This window comes from Lethenteron reissneri, unplaced genomic scaffold (genome assembly GCF_015708825.2).
Source record: "Lethenteron reissneri isolate LAM-NWPU_2019-01 unplaced genomic scaffold, ASM1570882v1 scaffold_1864, whole genome shotgun sequence".
Lineage (NCBI taxonomy): Eukaryota > Metazoa > Chordata > Hyperoartia > Petromyzontiformes > Petromyzontidae > Lethenteron > Lethenteron reissneri.
In genome coordinates, this window is record NW_026891624.1 from 1294959 (window position 1) to 1316551 (window position 21593).

Consider the following 21593-nt stretch of genomic DNA (forward strand, 5'->3'; position numbering starts at 1 on the left):
GGTTTTGATTGGGTCCTCAGATGGTTCTTTCCCAACGGTTGGGGTAATAGCTTTATGGATTGTGTCGTCTGAATATCCATTCTTCTTGAGGGCTTGGTGTACGTGCTCCAGTTCACTGACTAGGTAGTGATGGTCGGAAATACAACGAGCTCTATGGTATAGAGTTTTGATGAGGGAATTCTTATGGGATGGATGGTGGTGAGTCAGGTTTTAGGTAGGCATCCGTGTGGGTGGTTTTCCTGTAGACAGTGTCCTATTGAGCCATCAGGTGTCTTTTTGATTAAAACATCCAAGAATGGTAACTTGTAATCCTTTTCCACCTCCATGGTGAATTTGATGGCTGGGTGTACGGAATTGATGTGGTTGAAAAATTGGTCCAGAGCTGATAGGCCATGTGGCCAGATGACGAACGTATCATCAATGTATCTCTTCCACAAGGAAGGACGTAGGGTGGATGCTTGGATGGCATCTGTCTCAAATTTTTCCATGAAAATTTTGTTTGTAGAATGTTCCATTCCAGGTGAAGTAAGTGTTGGTGAGGCAGTGTCTAACCAGGGCCGGTACATCAGCATTCAGTCCTTGTGGAACCAAATCTCCAATGATTGTAATGGTGTCAGGCACCGGAACTTTGGTAAACAAAGATACCACTTAGAAACTGACAAGCAAATCACCTATAGATAGTGAGATGTCCTTAAGTGAAGATATCAAGTGAGCTGAGTTAAGCACAACTGAGGTGGTCTTACCAGTGAATGGTTGCAAGGTCTCAGACAGAAATCCGGCTAGTTTGTAGGTGGGTGAGCCAATGGTGGAGACGATAGGACGGAGTGGTGGTAAGTCATAAAATGTACGTGGCCTAGCAGCAGAGGGTTTTAAGGAAAGCCGCCTGGTTGGCTCGATTAAAGATGTCTAATCAGTGATGATGTTGTTGGTTTTCATAACCAGGCAGTTGATAGGATCTCTATTAATTTGGTATAGCTGCCATCATTAAGTAGGTCCTGAATTTTGTTATTGTATGTGGTTTTGTCTATGATGACAGTGGCATTGCCCTTGTCGGCTGAGAGGATGACTATATCATCTCTCTTTTTTAGTTGAGAGAGTTCAAGGCGCTCATCCTTGCTGATGTTGCTAATAGGTGTCTTAGCGTTTTTGAGGATTGCAGCGATTTCCGATCTTGCTACGTCTGCAGGAATGTGTCCCAAACCCTTAAGGGCTACGTCGACCTGGGCAATGATAGCATCAACTGGGATGTGTTTAGGGGTGACTGCGAAATTCAACCAGTAATTGGGGGGGCTTCGACCACACGAGGATTTTAATGGAACAGAAATCGGCAGTGAACAAATAAACGTGACGTCACGCGCAGGTGGGCTGATGGGTTGTGTGAGCTCCTTGGTGACATGACGTCACTAGTGGGGTACCCTCACCCTGGGGTCAGAAAGCTGGGTGAGTGCTTCTGTTTGGCCGAATAGATGGGGGCTAAACGGGCACGACATGAGCTGGAGAAGAGATGGACTGATGCGGTACAGGAGGATATGGAGCTGAGTGGACTTGCCAACGACTGGTACCAGCGATGTCAAGATCGGCCTCGATGGAGGAAGCTTGTGAAGGACGCTACTGATCATATGGAGGCAGTCACCCTTCAGCAACAATAGAGGGCAGAGGAGCGACGCTCACAACAACGAGTGGAGAAGGGGGTACAGCTGGTGCATCTTCAGGTCATCTCAGTCAACAAACCCATGGCACCTGGGTCTGTCCCGAGACCTGCTGTCAGCGAGCCTTCGACGCTTCCTCCTCGTAGGAGCGCCGCTGACAGAACAACGGGCAGCCGGGCCGCCGCCGCCCGAAGACAGGCCGATTACCCCGGTCACGAGCGCATGCGAGGTCCTTACGGTAAAATGTATGGGACCACGGTGTGGATGACTGTTGTCGGTCAACAAGTTCGACGCGTTGCCAAAAACCGTACACCCTCTTGGGGACATTTCACCTCCAGAGTCACCACACACGCGCATGCAAGCATTTGAGACGGAGGCATTGTTCGTGTGGTTCGTTTATTTTATTTCATGGTTACACAAGTTCAGTTGTGAGCCAGGTCGTCCCCTGCGGTTGGGCCAACTCTTCACCCTTTACAGGGATGGGTGGACCTAGCAAAGGACGGTTAGGTTTTTTTCACATGGGGGGGGGGGTAATGTAGTGATTGTCCCACATGATCCCTGGGACAGAGTAATCAAGAAGGCTGGAGCAAACACTCCATGCTTTCGTTGGTTAGGGCAGGGAACAAGAGGATTGGCCAGAACATTCAAAAGGAAAAAGAGCAGGAGGTTGGGTGAGCATCAGGTTCGGACAGGTGAGGGTAAGAGAGGATGATTGGTGAAGAGGAAGTGCGACAAGAGGCGGAGCCAGGAAGAGGTTAAAATAAGAGTGGGTGAAGGAGTTTGGGGCATTGATTAACAGAATGAGAATGAAGATGGGGACCCGTGCCGTGAAATAAAGACATTACCTTGTGGATAAAGAAAAGGGCCATAGTTTTATCTCAACTGTGTGAATTGGCAAGAAGGACATTTTTCAAAGGATTTAGCTCTGTTATTTGCGAGCATCTCTTCCTGTTCTGTGATTTTAAGGTTCGTGATGTTTAACTGCGTCAGATATGTGCTTTGTGGTTAATGTGGTGAAATTGAGTTATGCTTGAACCATTTGATGTTCACCTAGTAGGGTGAAGTTTGGTTGTAGTGGACATCTGGTCTGAGGTCGTGTTGGTACTGTTGAACCTGGGGTTGTTTTCACTGGTTTTCCCACCGGTGCTTGTTAGGATATACTGCTATTGTTATACGCTTTACTCTGTTTGAGTGAATTAAAGGCTTATATTTGTAACTGTTCTAAATCAGTTGTGGTGTTCCCTTTGGTTTTCTATTCCATCCCACATCAATTCCTATAAGAGTGAGCATGGCGTCCAAACCAGCACCCTCACCACTCATTTAAGATGAAGCCTCACAAATGGCGAGCCTTAGCAGTTCCGATGGTCCACGGACGCGTGCTAAAGCAGACGCACCATTCGAGGCAAAAGCGCAGGCAGAGGAATTGAGTGGGGCATTCGGTGGCATTCCGATGCAGTGGTGTGTGGATGTTTGGTGGAAACACGCTGGGAAAGAGAGATGAGTTATTGCCATACTTTTAGGTCAGTTGGCAAGATGCTCTTTTGGAATCAGGCTGTTCTCATAGCCTGATCAGTTTGGCAACGTTGGTCAAATTTGGGATACGTGGTCCCTCCGCGAAGTCCGCGGTGGATAAGATAATTTTGACGGATTCCTCTTCGATCTCAGTGATGGGTGAGGCTAAATTGAAAATCAGTAACGAGGGGAAAGAAATAGTGAATAATTTTTTTGGAAGTCCCCACGCTGTCGTTGGACATGGTGTTGGGAGTGGATTTTTTCAGGATTGGGTATCTGCTGGATTTGGTGAATGGTCAGCAGATTTCACCTCTGGGAGCCACTTATCAATTGTTGTGATATGAAGAGACTCCCTTGATGATCGTGCCACCTAGAAAAATGGAGCGGTTTAAAGTGTCCACTTTATCCGATGCCAATCAGAGTAGCTTTTACAGGGGTGTTCTCTCAATACCCTCATGTGTTCTCGGCTAAGACTGGGAGAACTACTACGTTGCAGAACACTATTCACTCGGACATAACCCTATTCGCCTCAAAAGCAGGAATTCATCCATGATGAGATTTGAAGGATGTTGGCTGAGGGGTGTATTGAAACAAACTGTTCTCCATCCTCTTTGGCTGTGCTCGCAGCGAAAAAATATAGTGATTGGCGATTTTACGTGGACTACCGGAAGGTGAATGCTGTCACTATGCCTGATTGATACTCGTTGTTGCAGATTGTGGACTTGTTGACGTCGGTAGGTGGAGCTAAATGATTCTGCACTTTTGTATCAATTTAAGGTAATGCCGTTTGGGCTGAGGAATGTGCCCACCACGTTTCAAAGATTGATGAATGAGGTGCCACGGGGATTGCTGGGCGTTTGCTGCTAGGAAACTCCCCATATGAACAAGCAGACGTGACGTTAGGTTTGCGTGGTCGCTTCCGATTTTCATTCCCGTAACACAAATACCACTGGCGGCTCATCAACGTAATTTATGCATCAATTATGTCGCGTGGTTCATTATGTCCGGTTCAGCGGTCACGCCCAATCACTCCATATATGGGCATGCCTCGTTAACATAATTTATTACGCACGTCCCTGTTGACTTGAGGTGTGGGTGCTAGTGACGTCATGTCATCTCCCCGCCGCGCGCTTCCGTGTGACGTCACGAGATCCCAGGAGCTGCTTCTGTGCGCACAACTCCCTCGGATCGGAGGTGAGAAGTTCACATCGTGATGTTGGTTGTTGTTGTTGTTTACCCAGGTACAGCCTCGCTTCTTCCCTCCCTCTCTCTCTCTCGTAGCGATAGCAATTGGGTAGCGGCAAGTATGGAATCGATGTCCAGGTTGCAACGGTACAACATGGAGCCTAGCCATGCAGGCCTTGCCTCCGGCCCTTGTCTGTATTTGCTTGCTAAGTTTAATTTGTCTTCACCTGGCTGACTACTTCACCTCTCAGAGTCTCCATACTCTCGTTCAGGATCGTCGAGTTTTTGTTTTGCATTCGGGGGGGAGGGGGGCGATGCTTCTGCGCGTATTCCCGATTGAGTAATCTGCAGGCCGCTTTTCAACACTGGGATATTCGGACGATACCAGCCCAGACGTTTATTTTTAGTTGGAATGAGACATCAAAGCATTACACAATTACACTCGCCCACCAACACGCTCACCCACACGCTCCCACTCATACACTTACACACTCACCCACTGTCAGGCGAGTATCTATGAAGGCCGGCACGGCACACTGAAGTGGTGGGTGACCAGCACCACGCCCGGACTGCCTTTGTCTCCCTAGTGGCGATGTTTACACACCGCACCAGGTACTCATTTGAGGCCGAGTTGACCTAGGGGAGGCCTAGGACCAGTTCATATATGTGTCACTAGTGTTGGCTTTGAGGGGGAAATCGAACCCAGGTCGATGGGTTCATAGCACAGCGCGCTAACCGATACACGACCACCCACACACACTCACCCACCCACACACACTCGCCCACACAGACAAAGACAGTTTAAAGAGGTGAGTTTCCAAGACGGACTTAATTATATCTATCGACTCTCTTACTAATCAGGGTGACCGCTTAATTTGACCAGAGTGGTGAACCTGGAATGGTGGATTGGTGATGTTTGCACGGCAGTGGGTCCAGCCTGCTTAGGACAGTGCGTGGACAAAACCTGCCCTGATAATTGGTTCTTTACCCTTCTATCTGGCAACAAAACTGACACCTTTTTGCAAGGAGTCATGTTTGCATAGACCGCAATACCTGCAGTCATAATACAAACAAAAGAACATAACTCTGATAATGTGCACTGTCCTTGAAGTTGATTGGTCCACACCCGAGACAGCTTTCCTTCGAGCCTAGTCTCATATGGGTTGGACCAGATGACGCCAAAAGGCGCACAACTCAAGGACAATGCACCATCAGAGTATGAGAGCTCGGGGCAAGCATCTACACTATGGGGACCTCAAAACCTGCCCTGTCACTTAGTGAGGAGGCAGACTGACCAGCGGCTTCCACAGTCGGTGTGAGTGCCCTTGCCCTTTATACCCAAAGCTCACTTAGCGCTCCTCCAGATGCGTTGTTCCTGGAGAATTCAGCGCTAATCTATCAGCGCTACAAAGGGTCATCATAAACCCATTGTGTACTACATAAGGATGCGTTCCTGACAATGGTATAGCTTTAGTATGAATAATATGAGGGTTTCATTGGGGTATCGGTAATAGCGCTAATAATACAAATACTAAACATTTAATAAACATTATTTATAACATCAGTATTATGTACTATGCTTACAAGTGCATTCTACTTTACTAATCCTACAAGTCAGTGGAGGAAGACAAGGTTGAAGAGCTGCTGCGCTTCCAGTCCGGGTCATTCTCAGAGAAAGGCTTCAGGACCTCCCTGATCTTAATGAAGCCCTCAATCTAAATTTGTGTGGCGAGGTTTTTTTAGGTGGAGTCTGAGACTCTATCCTGATCGTGTGAGTTCTCAACTGGCTAAACGAGTCAATGTTTTTTTAAATATAATCATGACCACGAATCGTGATCATTAAATCGCGGGGTGTGGAGTCTGGTTGGCTGAGAGCATGCGTCGCTCTCATTGGCAGAGCGAACAATGGGTACGTTTGCTTGGCGAGCGCTGCTGCGTGTTCTCACTCGTGAGCACTTTGAAAACTAAACAAAATTAAGAACAAAAATATCCAGCACAAAGAGCGCTGTAACAAATCTGCACTCTAAAGGGTCGCACTAAGCAAGGTCTGCCTGTGTATTGTGTGTAATATGTATGTATCTGCAGATTCAATCACATGGAGAAGAGAGGCTCGGCAAAAGCTGGAAGTAAAAGGCACCAATGCATCCAGTGTCGATACAGCACAGATCGTATGGATAACTTGAAGAGACATCAGAGAAAACATTCAGGTGAGAATCCTTTCAAGTGCACTGTCTGTGGGAAGGAGTTTATATTATCAGGAAACTTAAAGAGGCATGAGAATATCCACAAGGAGAAAGTGAAATCGACTTGTGAAAGTCAACATGCTGCAATGACCCCATCTCTCATGAAACAAGAATCAGAAGAAAATTCCAACTTGGCAACACGGCCAGGAGTGACAGTGAAATGTGAAGAAGTGAAATGTGAAGAAGTGACGGTGAAATGTGAAGATCAAGATTTGATTCTAGGAGCCAATCTACAAGTGGATGGAGGCAGCATGAAGCAGGAGGAGCATTGCGATTCTGAGGGAGAGCGAATCAATCACATAGAGAAGAGAGGCTCGGCAAAGGCTGGAAGTAAAAGGCACCAATGCATCCATTGTCCATACAGCACAGATCAGATGGGTAACTTGAAGAGACATCAGAGAAAACACACTGGCGAGAAGCCCTTCAAGTGCAGTGTATGTGGTAAGGCATTTGCAGAGTCAACATATCTTAAGAAACATAATAGAATACACACGGGCGAGAAGCCCTTCAAGTGCACTGTGTGTAGCAAGGCATTTGCTCGATCAGAAACTCTTCATATTCATCAGAGAACACACACCGGTGAGAAGCCCTTCAAGTGCACTGTGTGTGGGAAGGCATTTGCTCATTCAGACATTCTTCATGTTCATCAGCGAACACACACAGGTGAGAAGCCCTTCAAGTGCACTGTGTGTGGGAAGGCATTTGCTCAACCATTAACTCTTCATATTCATCAGAGAACACACACCGGTGAAAGGCCCTTCAAGTGCACTGTGTGTGGGAAGTCATTTGCTCAATCAAAAACTCTTAAAATTCATCAGAGAACTCACACAGGCGAGAAGCCCTTCAAGTGCAGTGTATGTGGTAAGGCATTTGTAGAGTCAGCACATCTTAAGAAACATAATAGAACACACACGGGCGAGAAACCCTTCAAATGCACTGTGTGTGGCAAGACATTTGCTCGTTCAGAAACTCTTCATATTCATCAGAGAACACACACTGGCGAGAAGCCCTTCAAGTGCACTGTGTGTGGGAAGGCATTTGCTCATTCAGACATTCTTAATGTTCATCAGCGAACACACACCGGTGAGAAGCCCTACAAGTGCACTGTGTGCGGGAAGGCATTTACTCAACCATTAACTCTTCACATTCATCAGAGAACACACACCGGTGAAAAGCCCTTCAAGTGCACTGTGTGTGGGAAGTCATTTTCTCAATCAAAAACTCTTAAAATTCATCAGAGAACACACACAGGCGAGAAGCCCTTCAAGTGCAGTGTATGTGGTAAGGCATTTACAGAGTTAGCACATCTTAAGAAACATAATAGAACACATACGGGCGAGAAGCCCTTCAAGTGCACTGTATGTAGCAAGACATTTGCTCGTTCAGAAACTCTTCATATTCATCAGAGAACACACACCGGTGAGAAGCCCTTCAAGTGCACTGTGTGTGGGAAGGCATTTGCTCAACCATTAACTCTTCACATTCATCAGAGAACACACACCGGTGAGAAGCCCTTCAAGTGCACTGTATGTGGGAAGTCATTTGCTCATTCAAAAACTTTTAAAATTCATCAGAGAACACACACAGGCGAGAAGCCCTTCAAGTGCAGTGTATGTGGTAAGGCATTTGCAGAGTCAGCATATCTTAAGAAACATAATAGAACACACACGGGTGAGAAGCCCTTCAAGTGCACTATGTGTGGGAAGGCATTTGCTCTTTCAAAAACGCTTCATGTTCATCAGAGAACACACCAAGTTCATAAGTCCTACAAGTGCATGGTGTGTGGGAAGGTATTAGCTCATTCAATGTCTCTTAAACATAAGACAACACATCCAGGTGAGAATCCTTTCAAGTGCACTGTCTGTGTAAAGGAGTTTACATTATCAGGAAACCTAAAGAGACATAATATCTACAAGGAGAAAGTGAAATCGACTTGTGAAAGTCAACATGCTGCAATGAGCCCATCTCTCATGAAACGAGAATCGGAAGAAAATTCCAACTTGGCAACACGGCCAGGAGTGGAAGTGAAATGTGAAGAAGTGGCGGTGAAATGTGAAGATCAAGATTCGACTCCATTACCCAATCTACAAGGGAATGGAGGCAGCGTGAAGCAGGAGGAACATTCCGATTCTGAGGGAGAGCAAGGCAATCCCCAACAGTTTGTGGATGTCGAGGTGTGGGTGGAGTTTTTGGACAAAGCTGAGTAGGAGGGGCCAGCACATGTGAAATGGCATCTGGGAAGATGTGTAACCAGGAGTTTTAGACAGATTTTCCAAAGCATTCGCCTTATTCACAGGCTTCTGTCATAAAAAAAATGCATATGGGTGTCGGTGTCATCCAATCAGAGATGAGCTTTATGTATATATGAAGTAATTGAGTGTCAAAGTGAAATACAGGCAGTCCCCCAGTTACAGAAAGGTTGGGTTACCAAAGGGTTAGGTTCCAGAGATCCTCAACCCAAATTTCCGTATGTTAGAAACTGAACAGTTTTCTCCCAAAATAGCGATAAAATCCCATAGCCAGAAATATAGTAGCCAGAAGGTTTGCAGAGCACCTTGGTCTCGGGAAAAAACAATATCATGAGAGCCCACAGCATTATAGCAATGGTCAGCAACGGCGGAGGAATTAATTCTGCCGTGTTTCAGATTTGACTTCTTCACATTTCACTGTCACTAGTTCGTTTTTTCTCAGTACTGTATCGCGATGTCATCCGTTTTCTAACGCACCTGTATCGTATCGCTGTATATACGCTCTGCACCTCCTATGGTTCTTTCACTTAATAGAATATCGACCTTATCCATAATTAAACTAATGGAAAATATACTGTATATAATTGTTCATACCACTATACAATTTTATATTTATTGCTATCAGAAACCAGTCTTTCCGAATGTTCGTTTACCGTGCATTACACTAGGCCTAGACCTCCGATCGCTGTTGGCTGAGACCATAAAGAATTGAAGTGTAATTGTGTTAAATAAAGTACATACAGTAAATTACTCATGAAATAAACTTAAACTGTAAAAAACTACAGGACGATGTGGCGGGTATACACATGGTAACAATTACGAAATTGCTTAACTTCGTATTTATTAAAGTGCATTTGAAAATAAATCGTAAAAATAGGTTAGGAGCATCCAGAAAAGCTTGGCCACACTAGGCAACCACTTTAATAGCAATGTCCAAAAGTTACAATTTATACTTCATCATAAATTACTTAACTTTCAAAATAGGCTCGTAATGTATGCTTTAATAACTAAAGTCCCCCGGTTGCAGAAGGACTTGACTTACGAAAATCCGATTTTACGGAAATACTTTAATGCAGCGTGGTAAGATTTCGGAAGCATAAGGCCTTACGCATCACTCTACCCAAACGCCGCATGCATCGAGCACGTGCTTCACTAGGTTAAGGTAAATGGATTTTGTTTGAGTGTTACGTAATTATTACTAGCTGTACTACCCGGCTTCGCCCGGGACTTGTATCCACCACGGCCGGCCGCCTTTGTCTCCCCAGTGGCGATGTTAATACGCCACAGCAGTTACTCGTTTGAGGCAGAGTCGACCTAGGGGAGGTTCAAATAATGGTGACCGGTGGTGGCCGTGAGCGGGAATCGAACTGGGTTCGCCGGGTTGGTAGCGCAGCGTAGCGTTAAGCACTACACCCACCGATCCTCACACACCACACACGCACAGACACACACACAGACACACACACAGACATACGCAGAGACACACAGACAGACACACACACACAGACACACAGACAGCACGCTAAGCAGTACACTACCGCTCCCCACACACCACACACGCACACACACAGACACACACACACACAGACACACAGACACAGACAGCACGCTAAGCACTACACTACCGTTCCCCCTACACAACACACGCGCGCGCGTCCATAGGTACACATACACGCGCTTGCTGCAGACACACACGACTTTCAGGGAGCAGCAATGCTGCGCAAGGAACGCCTTAGACCTGCAACACATTTGTGTAATGCGAGCGTAAACACACAAACACATACAAACACATACACAATACACACACACATACATGCAGACACACAGACACACACATAACACACATACATACACAGACATACATACACAGAAACACATACACACATACATAGACACACACATACATACACACAAACACATGCACACGCGTACATACACACATACATACAGACACGCAGACATACACATAAAGACATACAAAAAAACGCACATACATACACACACACATACACACAAACACATACACACACATACATACACACATACATACAGACACACAGACATACACATAAACACATACACACATAGACATGACCCGGCTTCGCCCGGGACTTGGATCCACGATGCCCGGCCGCCTTTGTCTCCCCAGTGACGATGTTCACACACGACAGCAGTTACGCGTTTGAGGCTGAGTCGACCTAGGGGAGGCCCAGGTCCGTTTCAAATAATCGTCAGCGGTGGTGGGCGTGAGTTGGAATCGAACTGGGGGCGCTCAACCAGCTTAATGACTATTTGTACAAAGAACATATAAAGAATCGATTATAATAAGCAGGCAACAGTCCACATTATAGACTGCCAGTACACGCACTCAGCTTCATAAGCAGGCTAGAGTGTACATGATAGAGTGGCAGTACGCTCACCGAGCTTAATAAGCAGGCTACAGTCTACATGATAGACTGGCAGTACGCTGACCCAGCTTAATGACTATTTGTACAGTGAACATTTAAGTAATCGATTGTTGGCGCGTTGGGTTTAAAAGTAATATTAATTGCACACATTGTGGTGGGGGTGGAGTGAAGAGTACGAAAAACTTTGATGAATTTACCTCAGAGTGGCGTGGTGGGTGTTGAGGCCTAGTAGCGTGCAGAGCCTGCGGCCTCGCCAAAATTGGGCACTTGGCGGAGGCAGGGTACGGGTGGCGTTCCTTCCCCCCCCCCTCAGCGCTCCAACAATATTGTGTAATGGCTATTATTTAATTAATTACGGAGCCTATGAAAGTGGCGAAGGCGTGGCTAGCCGTTGGCAGGGGCAACCGCCGTCCAATGAAAGTGCAGCCCTTAGCGAAGGCGTCGCTAGCCGTTGCCAGGTCCAATGAAAGCGGCGAAGGCGTCGCTAGCCGTTGGCAGGGGCAACCGGCGTCCAATGAAAGTGCGTATGGTCCGGAGACACACAGACACACAGACAGACAGATAGACAGACAGATTCGCGATTTTATATATATAGATTATTTTTTCCTTGTGTAGCATTACGTAATTGTTTTCTATGCTTAGAACTATATTTTTCCCCATGTTTCTATTGCTAGTTTTGTTTATTTTACGTTTATTTCATGAGTTATTTACCAGCGAAACGTCATACTCAAATTGTAAATGTTGTGGATTTAGTTTTACACGTAGGCTTTTGCAACCATTATCCATAGTAGAGGTTTTTGAGTTAGATCGCGTAAATATATAAATGTGTCGTTAAAACCCGACACCACCCGACACAGCCAACAAGTGTATACTCTTTGGTTCTTTCGGTAAAGTTACGTAGGTGAAAAATAAAAAATAAAAGTAAATTAAACCAGGAATGGTTTGAGAAGAAACTTGATGACTCTTTGGGACACTCTACAGGAAAGCTACCCACACAGATTCCTATCTGAAACCTGAATCCCACCACCATCCGGCACAAAAGAATTCCCTCATCAAAACACTGCACGATAGGGCCCACTGCATTTCTGACCAACACCACCTAGCCAGTGAACTGGAACACGTACACCAGACCCTTAAGATGATGGATACTCGGACCGCATTATCCGAAAAGCGGTTTCTCCAACCATGGAGAAACAATTCCCTGAGACGCCGATCAAAACCATCACGTTACCATACATAGCAGACGTTACCAAAAAGATTGCCAAAATCTTAAACAAACACAAGATCCAGGTCCGATTCAGTACAGTACACAAAATCCGTGATCTAATCCCATCTGTAAAGGATGCCATTCCTGACTTGAAATACCCTGGTGTCTACAAACTAAGTTGCATCTGTGGTGATTGTTACATTGGGGAAACGAAACGTCATGTCTCTGACCGTGTCCGCGAGCACAAGTCAAATCTGAAACACGGCAGAATTAATTCCTCCGCCGTTGCTGACCATTGCTATAATGCTGTGGGCTCTCATGATATTGTTTTTTCCCGAGACCAAGGTACTCTGCAAACCTTCTGGCTACTATCAAAGGTGTGTTCATGAAGCCATCCAGATATATAAACATAGACATAACTTCAACCGAGAAGATGGATACAAATTGAGCTGCTTTATATTTTGCTTTCCTATCTGCATCTCCAGTTTCTTACGTCTAGCCCTGCTTACTCCCATCACTTGGAAATTTACCGTACATTTCGAGCATGCTGCTTTCCACTCCCCTCTGATCCACGCCCTGCCCTCACACTCTCTATCATTGGCTCCTCCCCCTCCCTCATCTATATAATCCCTTGTTAAAAGCAGCTCTTTTGCCTACTTCAACAATTGTTTCTTGCTGTGGTTGTCCGCACCTGATGACAGACGCTTGTGTTGCGCCCGAAACGTGATTTAATTTACTTTTATTTTTTCACTTATGTGACTTTACCGAAAGAACCAGAGTATGGATCCTTGCAGTCATGAAAACTTCAAACCTAGAACAAGAGTATAGTAAGTGTTGTCACATAAACAGAACATGCCAATTCGTCACTAGTCCAGCGCACCGGTTGTGGCACACCGGTTAGTGCTGTACTAGTGACGAATTGGCATGTTCTGTTTACGTGACAACCCTTACGAGTTGGCTGTCGGGTGGTGGAGGTTTACGACGAATTTATACTTACACGGCCTAACCCAAAACTATTATGAGTTATTTACTTATGTACTTTGTAATACAATTGCACTTCAATTGCTTTTGGTCTCGGCAAACAGCGATAGTAGAAGTCTATGCCGAGCCTCATGCACAGTAAACGACCATTCGGAAGTGACTGGTTTCTATTAACAATTCATATTTAAAGTTTCCTGGTGTTCCTAAACAATTGGATACAGTATGTTATATTAGTTAAATTTTTGGTAGTGTTGAGGTAGATATTCGATGAAATTATAAAATCGTAGAAAGTGCAGAGGGTACATATGCGGCCATCACCAGTGATGATTATCCTTTTTTTCAACGGTTTTACTTAACTTGAAAGCTGTGTCATGGTCAAATCTTGTAATCTACATTTCGTCCACTTCCCGTTGTCCCATCAATCCCTATGTTTGCACACGTACTGAGTTCTGGTGACAATGCATGCCTGTATCAAAATCGCCATAAGTCAATCTATTAATTGGCTGCTTTAAAGCAATTAACACTTTGTATGGACACATTATTTATATAGATATTTGTGTAGGTCAAAAATGCCGCGGTCCCTACACTCTAGAATCGTCTCGCCCAAGAAGCAGGCGCCACGTGTCTCAGGCAGATTCATTTTTAAAATAATACATTTAATCAGGCAAGCGCTGATGTGGCAGCAGGCGCCGCATCACTGACGTACTTCGACGGTGAGTTAAACGAAATTGTGAAAAAAAATTCAACTTCATTCCTCTGTTTGCATGTCGTCAAATCTTGTAATAAAACTGTTGTCCTGTTCACCTTGTCAAATCGAGTTATTAAACTTCATTCCTCTGTATGCCGTGGTCTAATCTTGTAATCAATTGTCGTCCAGTTCATGTTGTCCAATCGATCCCAACTTTAGCACACATACTCAGATCCAGATACAATGCATGCCTGATTCAAAATCGGCATCAATTAATCAATTGCCTCGTTTAAAGCAAGTGATATTTTGTATGCAAGCCTTATTCGACGAGTGTTTTGCGAACAGGTTTTCTGAAAACAATATATTAATACCAACCTAGGAGTCGAGAGTTGTTTGTATGTCGTGGTCAAATAATCTAATCAAAATATCGTCCAGTTCCGGTTGTCCAATCGATCCCAAATTTTGCACACTCATATCCAGAGGCAATGCATGCCTGCATCAACATCGCAATCAATTAATCAATAGCTTGGCTCGTTTAAACCAATTAATATTTTGTATGGAAGCCTTATTCGACAAGTGCTTTGCGAACACGTTTTGTGAAAAATATGTTAATACCAACGTAGGAGTCGAGAGTTCGAAACTCGCCTAGAACATTTTCTTAGTACTATTGTGTGTTTCCTTATTTAAGGTCAACAGTAACATTCAATGCTTTGGTGTCTTTACAAAAGTTTATTATGATTTAGTGCATCCAATGGGACAATGCATGGAGAGGGTCCGTGGCGTCATTTTGGCACTCACCATATTTAAAGCGAACTTTTAACATTCATATTGATGTTTTTTTCCATTTCAAAATTAAGCTGGTTGTGGTGGACAAATCGGTTGAGTGTTGCCCTTTTCAAAACATTCTGCAATCAAATCTGTGAAGTCTGCACCAAATGCTGCTATCCTACTAATATTTACAGAGTACGAGGTAATGAAAATTCATTGCACTATCTACCAACCGAATTGTCATCAAAGCAAACATTGCAAATGTGTTCACGTTGCAAGCCACATATCAGCAATAACAATAGAGCTGCACCGCCAAAAGCTCACTGGAATAATGTTGATCCTGGTGAAATTCCAGATGTTATTTGCGTTTTACCTCAGCCAGAATAACGTCTTATCAAGAGTTATACCTTTTTGTGAAGATCATCAAATTCACTTCAGTATTCGGTCAATATGGCTTCCGTGCACAGGCAGTGCTCTTTGCTATGGACATCTTGAAGTTAGTGACACTTCCACGAGCAATGGCTAATACTGGAATGTTGACAACACAGAAGATCTTGAAAATCTCAACACCACACGCGCATTCTCTTTACATCGTGAACAGGTTTACAATGCACTCAACTGGCTAATTCAAAACAATCCACTTTATCGGGATTTAACAATCAATCAAGAAGTAAACATTGCTGATGTACTTAGTAATAGGGTTTTACCCTTTTAACTGGCAACAAAACTGACACCTTTATACAAGGGATCATGTTTGCATTAACCACAACACTTGCAGTCAAAATGCAAACAAAAAGACAACTGATAATGTATGCACTGTCCTTGAAATTGATCGGTCCACACCAGAGATGGCTTTTCTTAGAGCCTAGTCTCACATGGTGTTGGACCAGATGATGCCAAAAGGCGCACAACTCAAAGACAACGCACCATCAGAGTATTGAGAGCTCGGGGTAAGCAGTTAAAAGGGTAAAAACCTAATACTATATCTTGCTACTGGCAAAGGAGGTCTCAATCGTTAGTGTACGTTAAATTGCTATTCCTGCGCAACAACCAGTGGGGCAAAATCACCCGCAAGAACCTGCAAATGCTTACATGCTCATCCATGAAAGATCTAGATTTGTGTGGCTGCATGGCATCAAGCAAATGAAGATGTGTTTACATGGGCCAATGCAAGTGTGCAATTTTGTGCAATGTTGTGCAATGGTGTTGGCAAATATTGTAAGAGCTGCTATACTGCCACCAAGCATATGGATCACAAATACATTCAACGTGAACTTGATTGCAGGTCATGCAATGTATGAAGCCATTCGATTGGTCAAACTTGCGAGTCTACGATATGCAATGACAGCTAACGGATATCTGGAAGTCAAACATTTTTATGCCATAAGAAACGACTTCATTAATTTCAACTCATTCTCAATAGCCTATGATGAGGAAACACTTCTCGTTGGAAGTCTACAAGACTAAGCCAATGAAGGCGATTCAGAAGGAATCACTTTGGGCGATGCATTTAATGATTTGTTCACAAATCATCGGCTGGTGTACGAATAACAGGATCGAAATAATTAGGAATTATGCATTAGTGAAAAATACTACACTGATTCACATTCATGTGGTCAGAAAGATGCACCGGCAGGCAATGGCAGAGCATGCATAATTGAGTGTGACACAATTAAATAACTTAAACGAATCTGCAGACGATCAACAGGATCAAGAAATTTTCAATTCACCATCAACTTCATCGATGCTCATCCAAAAAAGTTGCAACAGATCATGAAAACTACTATTCTAGCCTTCTGGTTCAATACAAACCATACGGAAGTTAACAAGAGCTTTTGCAAGAATTTGATACTGCAAAGGAAGCATTTATAGCAAATGAACAATAGCTCAAACAGTTGAGTGACCATATGCAAGTGCATCGTGAACGCGATGGACAACTGGAGAACGCATTAAATCAAGTTCATGCACTCAACAATATCGAAGAAGCTGTACCAGTTCAAATGGAAGATGAAGAAGAAGAGGTGGCAGATGTCCCAATGAATGAAAAACAATTCCAATCGGCACGTACAGCAATGAAAGTAGGACCACAGGAAATGTTTTGAATGGTCGCAAAAAGCATTAACATACATTTGCATGAAGACCCTGAGAGTGAAGACTCTCGTCTTCATCACTGGTCGAGCTGGAGTGGCCAACACATTCCTACTGAAATTGTTGAAATATCAAATAAATCGTTGGTTTGCAAAGAAAGCTGTCATAGTCTGTGCATTAACTGAAGTCGCTGCGCGCCTTATCGATGGATCAACTATTCATTCCACATTCAAATTGTCTGTTCAAAGAGATGGTTGAAGCGCTACCATGTCACCATTATAATCCGACATTACTTCAGAACCACGCGACTACAATGGAAGGACATTGAATGCATCATCATCGATGACATATCAATGGTCTCATCAGATGCTATGCATGATTGATATGCGTCTTCGACAGCTGAAGAATAAGTATGATCAATTTTTCGGTGGTATCAATGTCCTGTTCTTTGACGATTTCATGCAGCTTCCTCCATTTAGACCAAAAAACACAACTGTCACTCCTATATATGGTCAGCCAGAATATCGGCAATCTGCCACTCATCTATGGAGATTATTCACACTGCGGGCTTAAAGCAAATATGAGACAGCAAGGTGAACACATTCCTGCGGAGGGAGCTGATAGGAACGTTGGGTTGCTCGGTCAATGGCCAGGGTCAACGGCGGCGTGGTGTATTCCGCAAATATGCCCGACTGTGAGGGTGGGCACAAGCCGGCGTGAGTAGGTTAAACGTTGAGTCTTATAAGGGCACCACGGGGTGACCAGCCCCTCCCCACCCAGCCCCACCCCTCCCACCCCCACCCAGCCCCACCCCTTCCACCCCCTACCCAGCCCCACCCTCCCCACCCAGCCCCTCCACACCCAGCCCCTCCACACCCTCCCCACTCAGCCCCTCCCCACCCAGCCCCTCCCTCCCCACTCAGCCCCTCCCTACACAACGGACACAATAGTCCCCTGTGGGCTGGTGTAACCAGGAGGTTCCTACCAGTATAATACCTTCATCACTATATTGAATGCACTGAGTTGGAGAAATGAGAGCTGAGCATTTCTCAGTATTGGAAAGCAAACGTCTTCAACAACTTATTGGAGAGTTTGCCATAGATAAAGCTCTGCGAATCTATCTATCGAAGAATCAAGTTAATGCTCATAATGAAGCAGTGCTTCAATACTTCAGAGCCCTATTTACACAACAACAGTACAAGATCAATTAGTGGATGCTGCAAGAAATGTTGAAAATATCGGAATAAACACAATCATTCCAAAGAACATCAATAAGACTGGAGGTTTGCCATGTGAATTGCTAATATATATAGGAGCCAAAGTCATGTTAAGATCCAACATTGATGTCTCGAAAGGACTTGTAAATGGTGTTGTTGGATATATCCGAAAAATCTATTGCCCTATTCCTAGTTGTGCATAATTGCACGAAAGACAAATACCTGAAATAGTTGCAATAGACTTTGGCAAGGACGACACCAAATGAAGCCGAAATCAGTTCCCTGCTACTCGTGGCTATGGTACAGCTGAACGAAGAATGCTGCCACTAATTCTATCATGGCCATTGACACTGCACAAAATGCAAGGATGTACAGTGGATCATGCAGTCGTGTACTTAGGATCAAAGCTCTTCGAAGCAGGTCACGCATATGTTGCCTTAAGTTGTGTTCGCTCGCTGGATGGACTTCCAATTGAAGATTTGGACATCCTAAAACTAACTGGAAAGACACCATGCTATAATGAAGCATTAGCAAAAATTAACAACATTAAAAATCATTAACCAAGTTTAAGAAACTCGATTTGTGTCTCAACAACTTATACACGCAAATATGGTTGAGTACATTGCAAACAACATCCAGTTAATTGCAAACAACATCCAGTTAAGAACAGTGCTCTCGGATCGCTCTATAAAAGGTAAGGTCCACAAAAGAAGTAGACTAAGTCTTAGACTGAGTATTCTTTGTAAGTATTTCTAAAAAATATCAAACAATTTCCCTTGTGAAAAAATAATTGTTAAAATTAAGACTAAAAATTTAAAAAGAAACCCCTTAAAAAAAAAAAATTTTTAAACAACGGTATTATTTTGAAGTGCACTCAAAAGTAAAAAAAAATTCAGCCGTCACCAGCTGATCAGAATATGTTTCGCCATTTGTAACTAAAACATAAAACCGTGGGGCGCTCCTTTAATATCACTTATCTTAATCGATGACCAACAATAGCTAAAGAAAGTTACCAACAAATGGTACTCAATAGCAAAACAAAATACTATTACATTTCTAATAATATAGCAGGACTGTCTCTATTTCCTATTACCAATCTCACGATGCTACTTAGTTGGTTGAGATGGCTTGATGTCTTAGTAGCACATTTAGAATCATCAAAACTATTCCATGCTAACATTCAAGTGTTTAGGTTTCGAAGAGTTGGAACAAAGTAAAATATTAAATGCCTTGTAGCGTTCAAACTCAAGTCTCACAATAAGGGAGTGGTATCTGATATCACTAGAAAATGGTAAGGTGTAAGGTCTTAGGCAATGTAAAATAAAAATCCTAGTAATACATTATAATACAAAGTTCACCATTCATCTGCAAATCTTGACGAGCAATCTTTACTTATCAATAGTGAAAACTTAACAAGATAAGTAATACGTATTTGAAGCAATTGAAACGCATATGTCGACTTGATTATGATAGGAAAATAAAAAAAACAATAGCTGTAATAATTACAATTACAAATACTTGACAAATACCTTCAAAATAATTAAAACCAAATCTACGCTTTCATTATATTATCGGATAAGCAAACATAGATTTGATCATCTATATATAGTAATAACCTATGCATGTCATGTATGCACTTATCTTCCCTTTGACTAATATACTCTGACCAAGAATAAAAGTTGCTATAGGAAGTTGAGAAAAAAATGTGTTTACCTATACTTTGGATCCCTTTGCAGTCAATTATTATTTTTTTTAAAAGCAGTTCAACACACACGAGTAGAAAGAGGTAGTAATACAGATTTAAGATTTATACTCAAAACACTTGTAAATGTTCTACACTTCATCGTCAAATGACATAACTATCAACATTTTCCCTTCTAAAAAATTTTGAATTTTTTTTTACATACATATCACACAAATACACTTTTATCAAACTAAAACATTCTAAAGCAACTCATGCATACAAATATTAAAGGAGTGCCCCACGGTTTTATGTTTTAGTTACAAATGTCGAAAAATATTCTGATCAGCTGGTGAAGGCTTAAAAAATATCTTTTTAACTTTAGAGTGCACTTAAAACCGTTTTTTTAAAATATTTTTAAGGATTTTATTACAATTTTCGACCCTGCTCAGTTGAGCTCAGCTGAGCTCACCTCTGGGGAGGGGGTGGAAGGGGGGTGTAGGTGTATTATACAACTCATTCATGCGCCACCATCTCAGTTCCACTGTCTCTCGCGTACTGACTGCTCATTGTAATCGGTGTGGACTTTATCGCAAAATATCGTCGCAACCATTTACTGCAACTCATCCACTCCTCAAAGTGAGAACATACAATTATGGGTTAAGGTAAAATATTTTTCACACGAAATTTTTTTTTTGAGTCGTTGCTTTAAAAGGTCACAAATACGTTTTCTATTAAAAAAGGAAAACGTTTTAAAGTATACCGTGCCTATTTGAAATGGTCATAAAAGTACCTGGTTTTCTGTATATGTTAATTACGTTTTTTGGTTGCTAGTTATGAAGCACAATATTTCCCTAAGTTGCGGTCGCTATCCCTACCTAAATCCATTGTTTGTTTGGGAGAAATTTCCCTGCTCTGCGTCGCATAAGCAATGTTCAAACTCTTCCAGTCCATAGCCCCCACCCCCATTTTGATGTATTCCTATGGGGGGGGGGGGGGGAAGTCCCCTGCTATACATCGTTTCGTTATAAGTCACAACGTCTCGGTCCCTAACCTCGAAGTATATCGAGGACCCCCTGTAATACAAATGTAGTGGGTCAGAAACCAGGGGAGACGCCAGTTGAGGCAACACAATATTTATTACTCTTTTCTACAGGATCCCTAACACAAAGGGGTAGTGGCCCCTTTACCCTGATGGCCTCTGGGCTACACTGCCCTAACACTGGGGACCCTGCTAATTCCCCGACCTCTGGCTGGGGCCCTAGGAGAGGCTATGCTGACCCGACTGTGCCCGGGTCGTCAGGTTCTGACCACTGGCCTCACTGAGCTCCGGCCCTGAGAAGGATGGCGGAGCTTGGGGTCCAGGGTCCGAGCCTCAGCCCGGGTCTTCAGAGTGGAGGAGACTGACTGTTATCGTTCAGAGGTCCGACTTATATACCGGTTCGGGGCTTGCTCCGCCCCAGCCCCGCCTTCCTTCCAGAACCTTCCACCAGTTCCTGGAAGGGTGACGTCATCCCCCAATCCCCCCACTCGGGGTTTGTGGATTGTGTCCCAGGATCCGTTATCCCGGAGATCATCGTTGGCCCCCTTTGCCCATAGCCACTTCACATAGAGGTAGCCCCTCTTCCGCCCCCTGTTGACCCAATAGTGATGCCACCCGCTGACACATGAGGAGTGCGGAATATCACCTCTCCACAAATACTGTGCACAGAGGCAT

General features: G+C 43.8%; 1 protein-coding gene across 1 annotated transcript; it reads left to right on the top strand.

Moving 5' to 3' along the window:
- Positions 1 to 4308: 4308 nt before the first annotated feature.
- LOC133339440 (zinc finger protein ZFP2-like) lies at positions 4309 to 14854 on the top strand. The gene is made up of 2 exons (XM_061547597.1): positions 4309 to 4355; positions 6432 to 14854. Exon 2 carries the CDS (start codon positions 6442 to 6444, stop codon positions 8794 to 8796), a length of 2355 nt encoding a protein of 784 aa, XP_061403581.1. The 5' UTR covers positions 4309 to 4355; positions 6432 to 6441; the 3' UTR covers positions 8797 to 14854.
- Positions 14855 to 21593: the final 6739 nt, after the last annotated feature.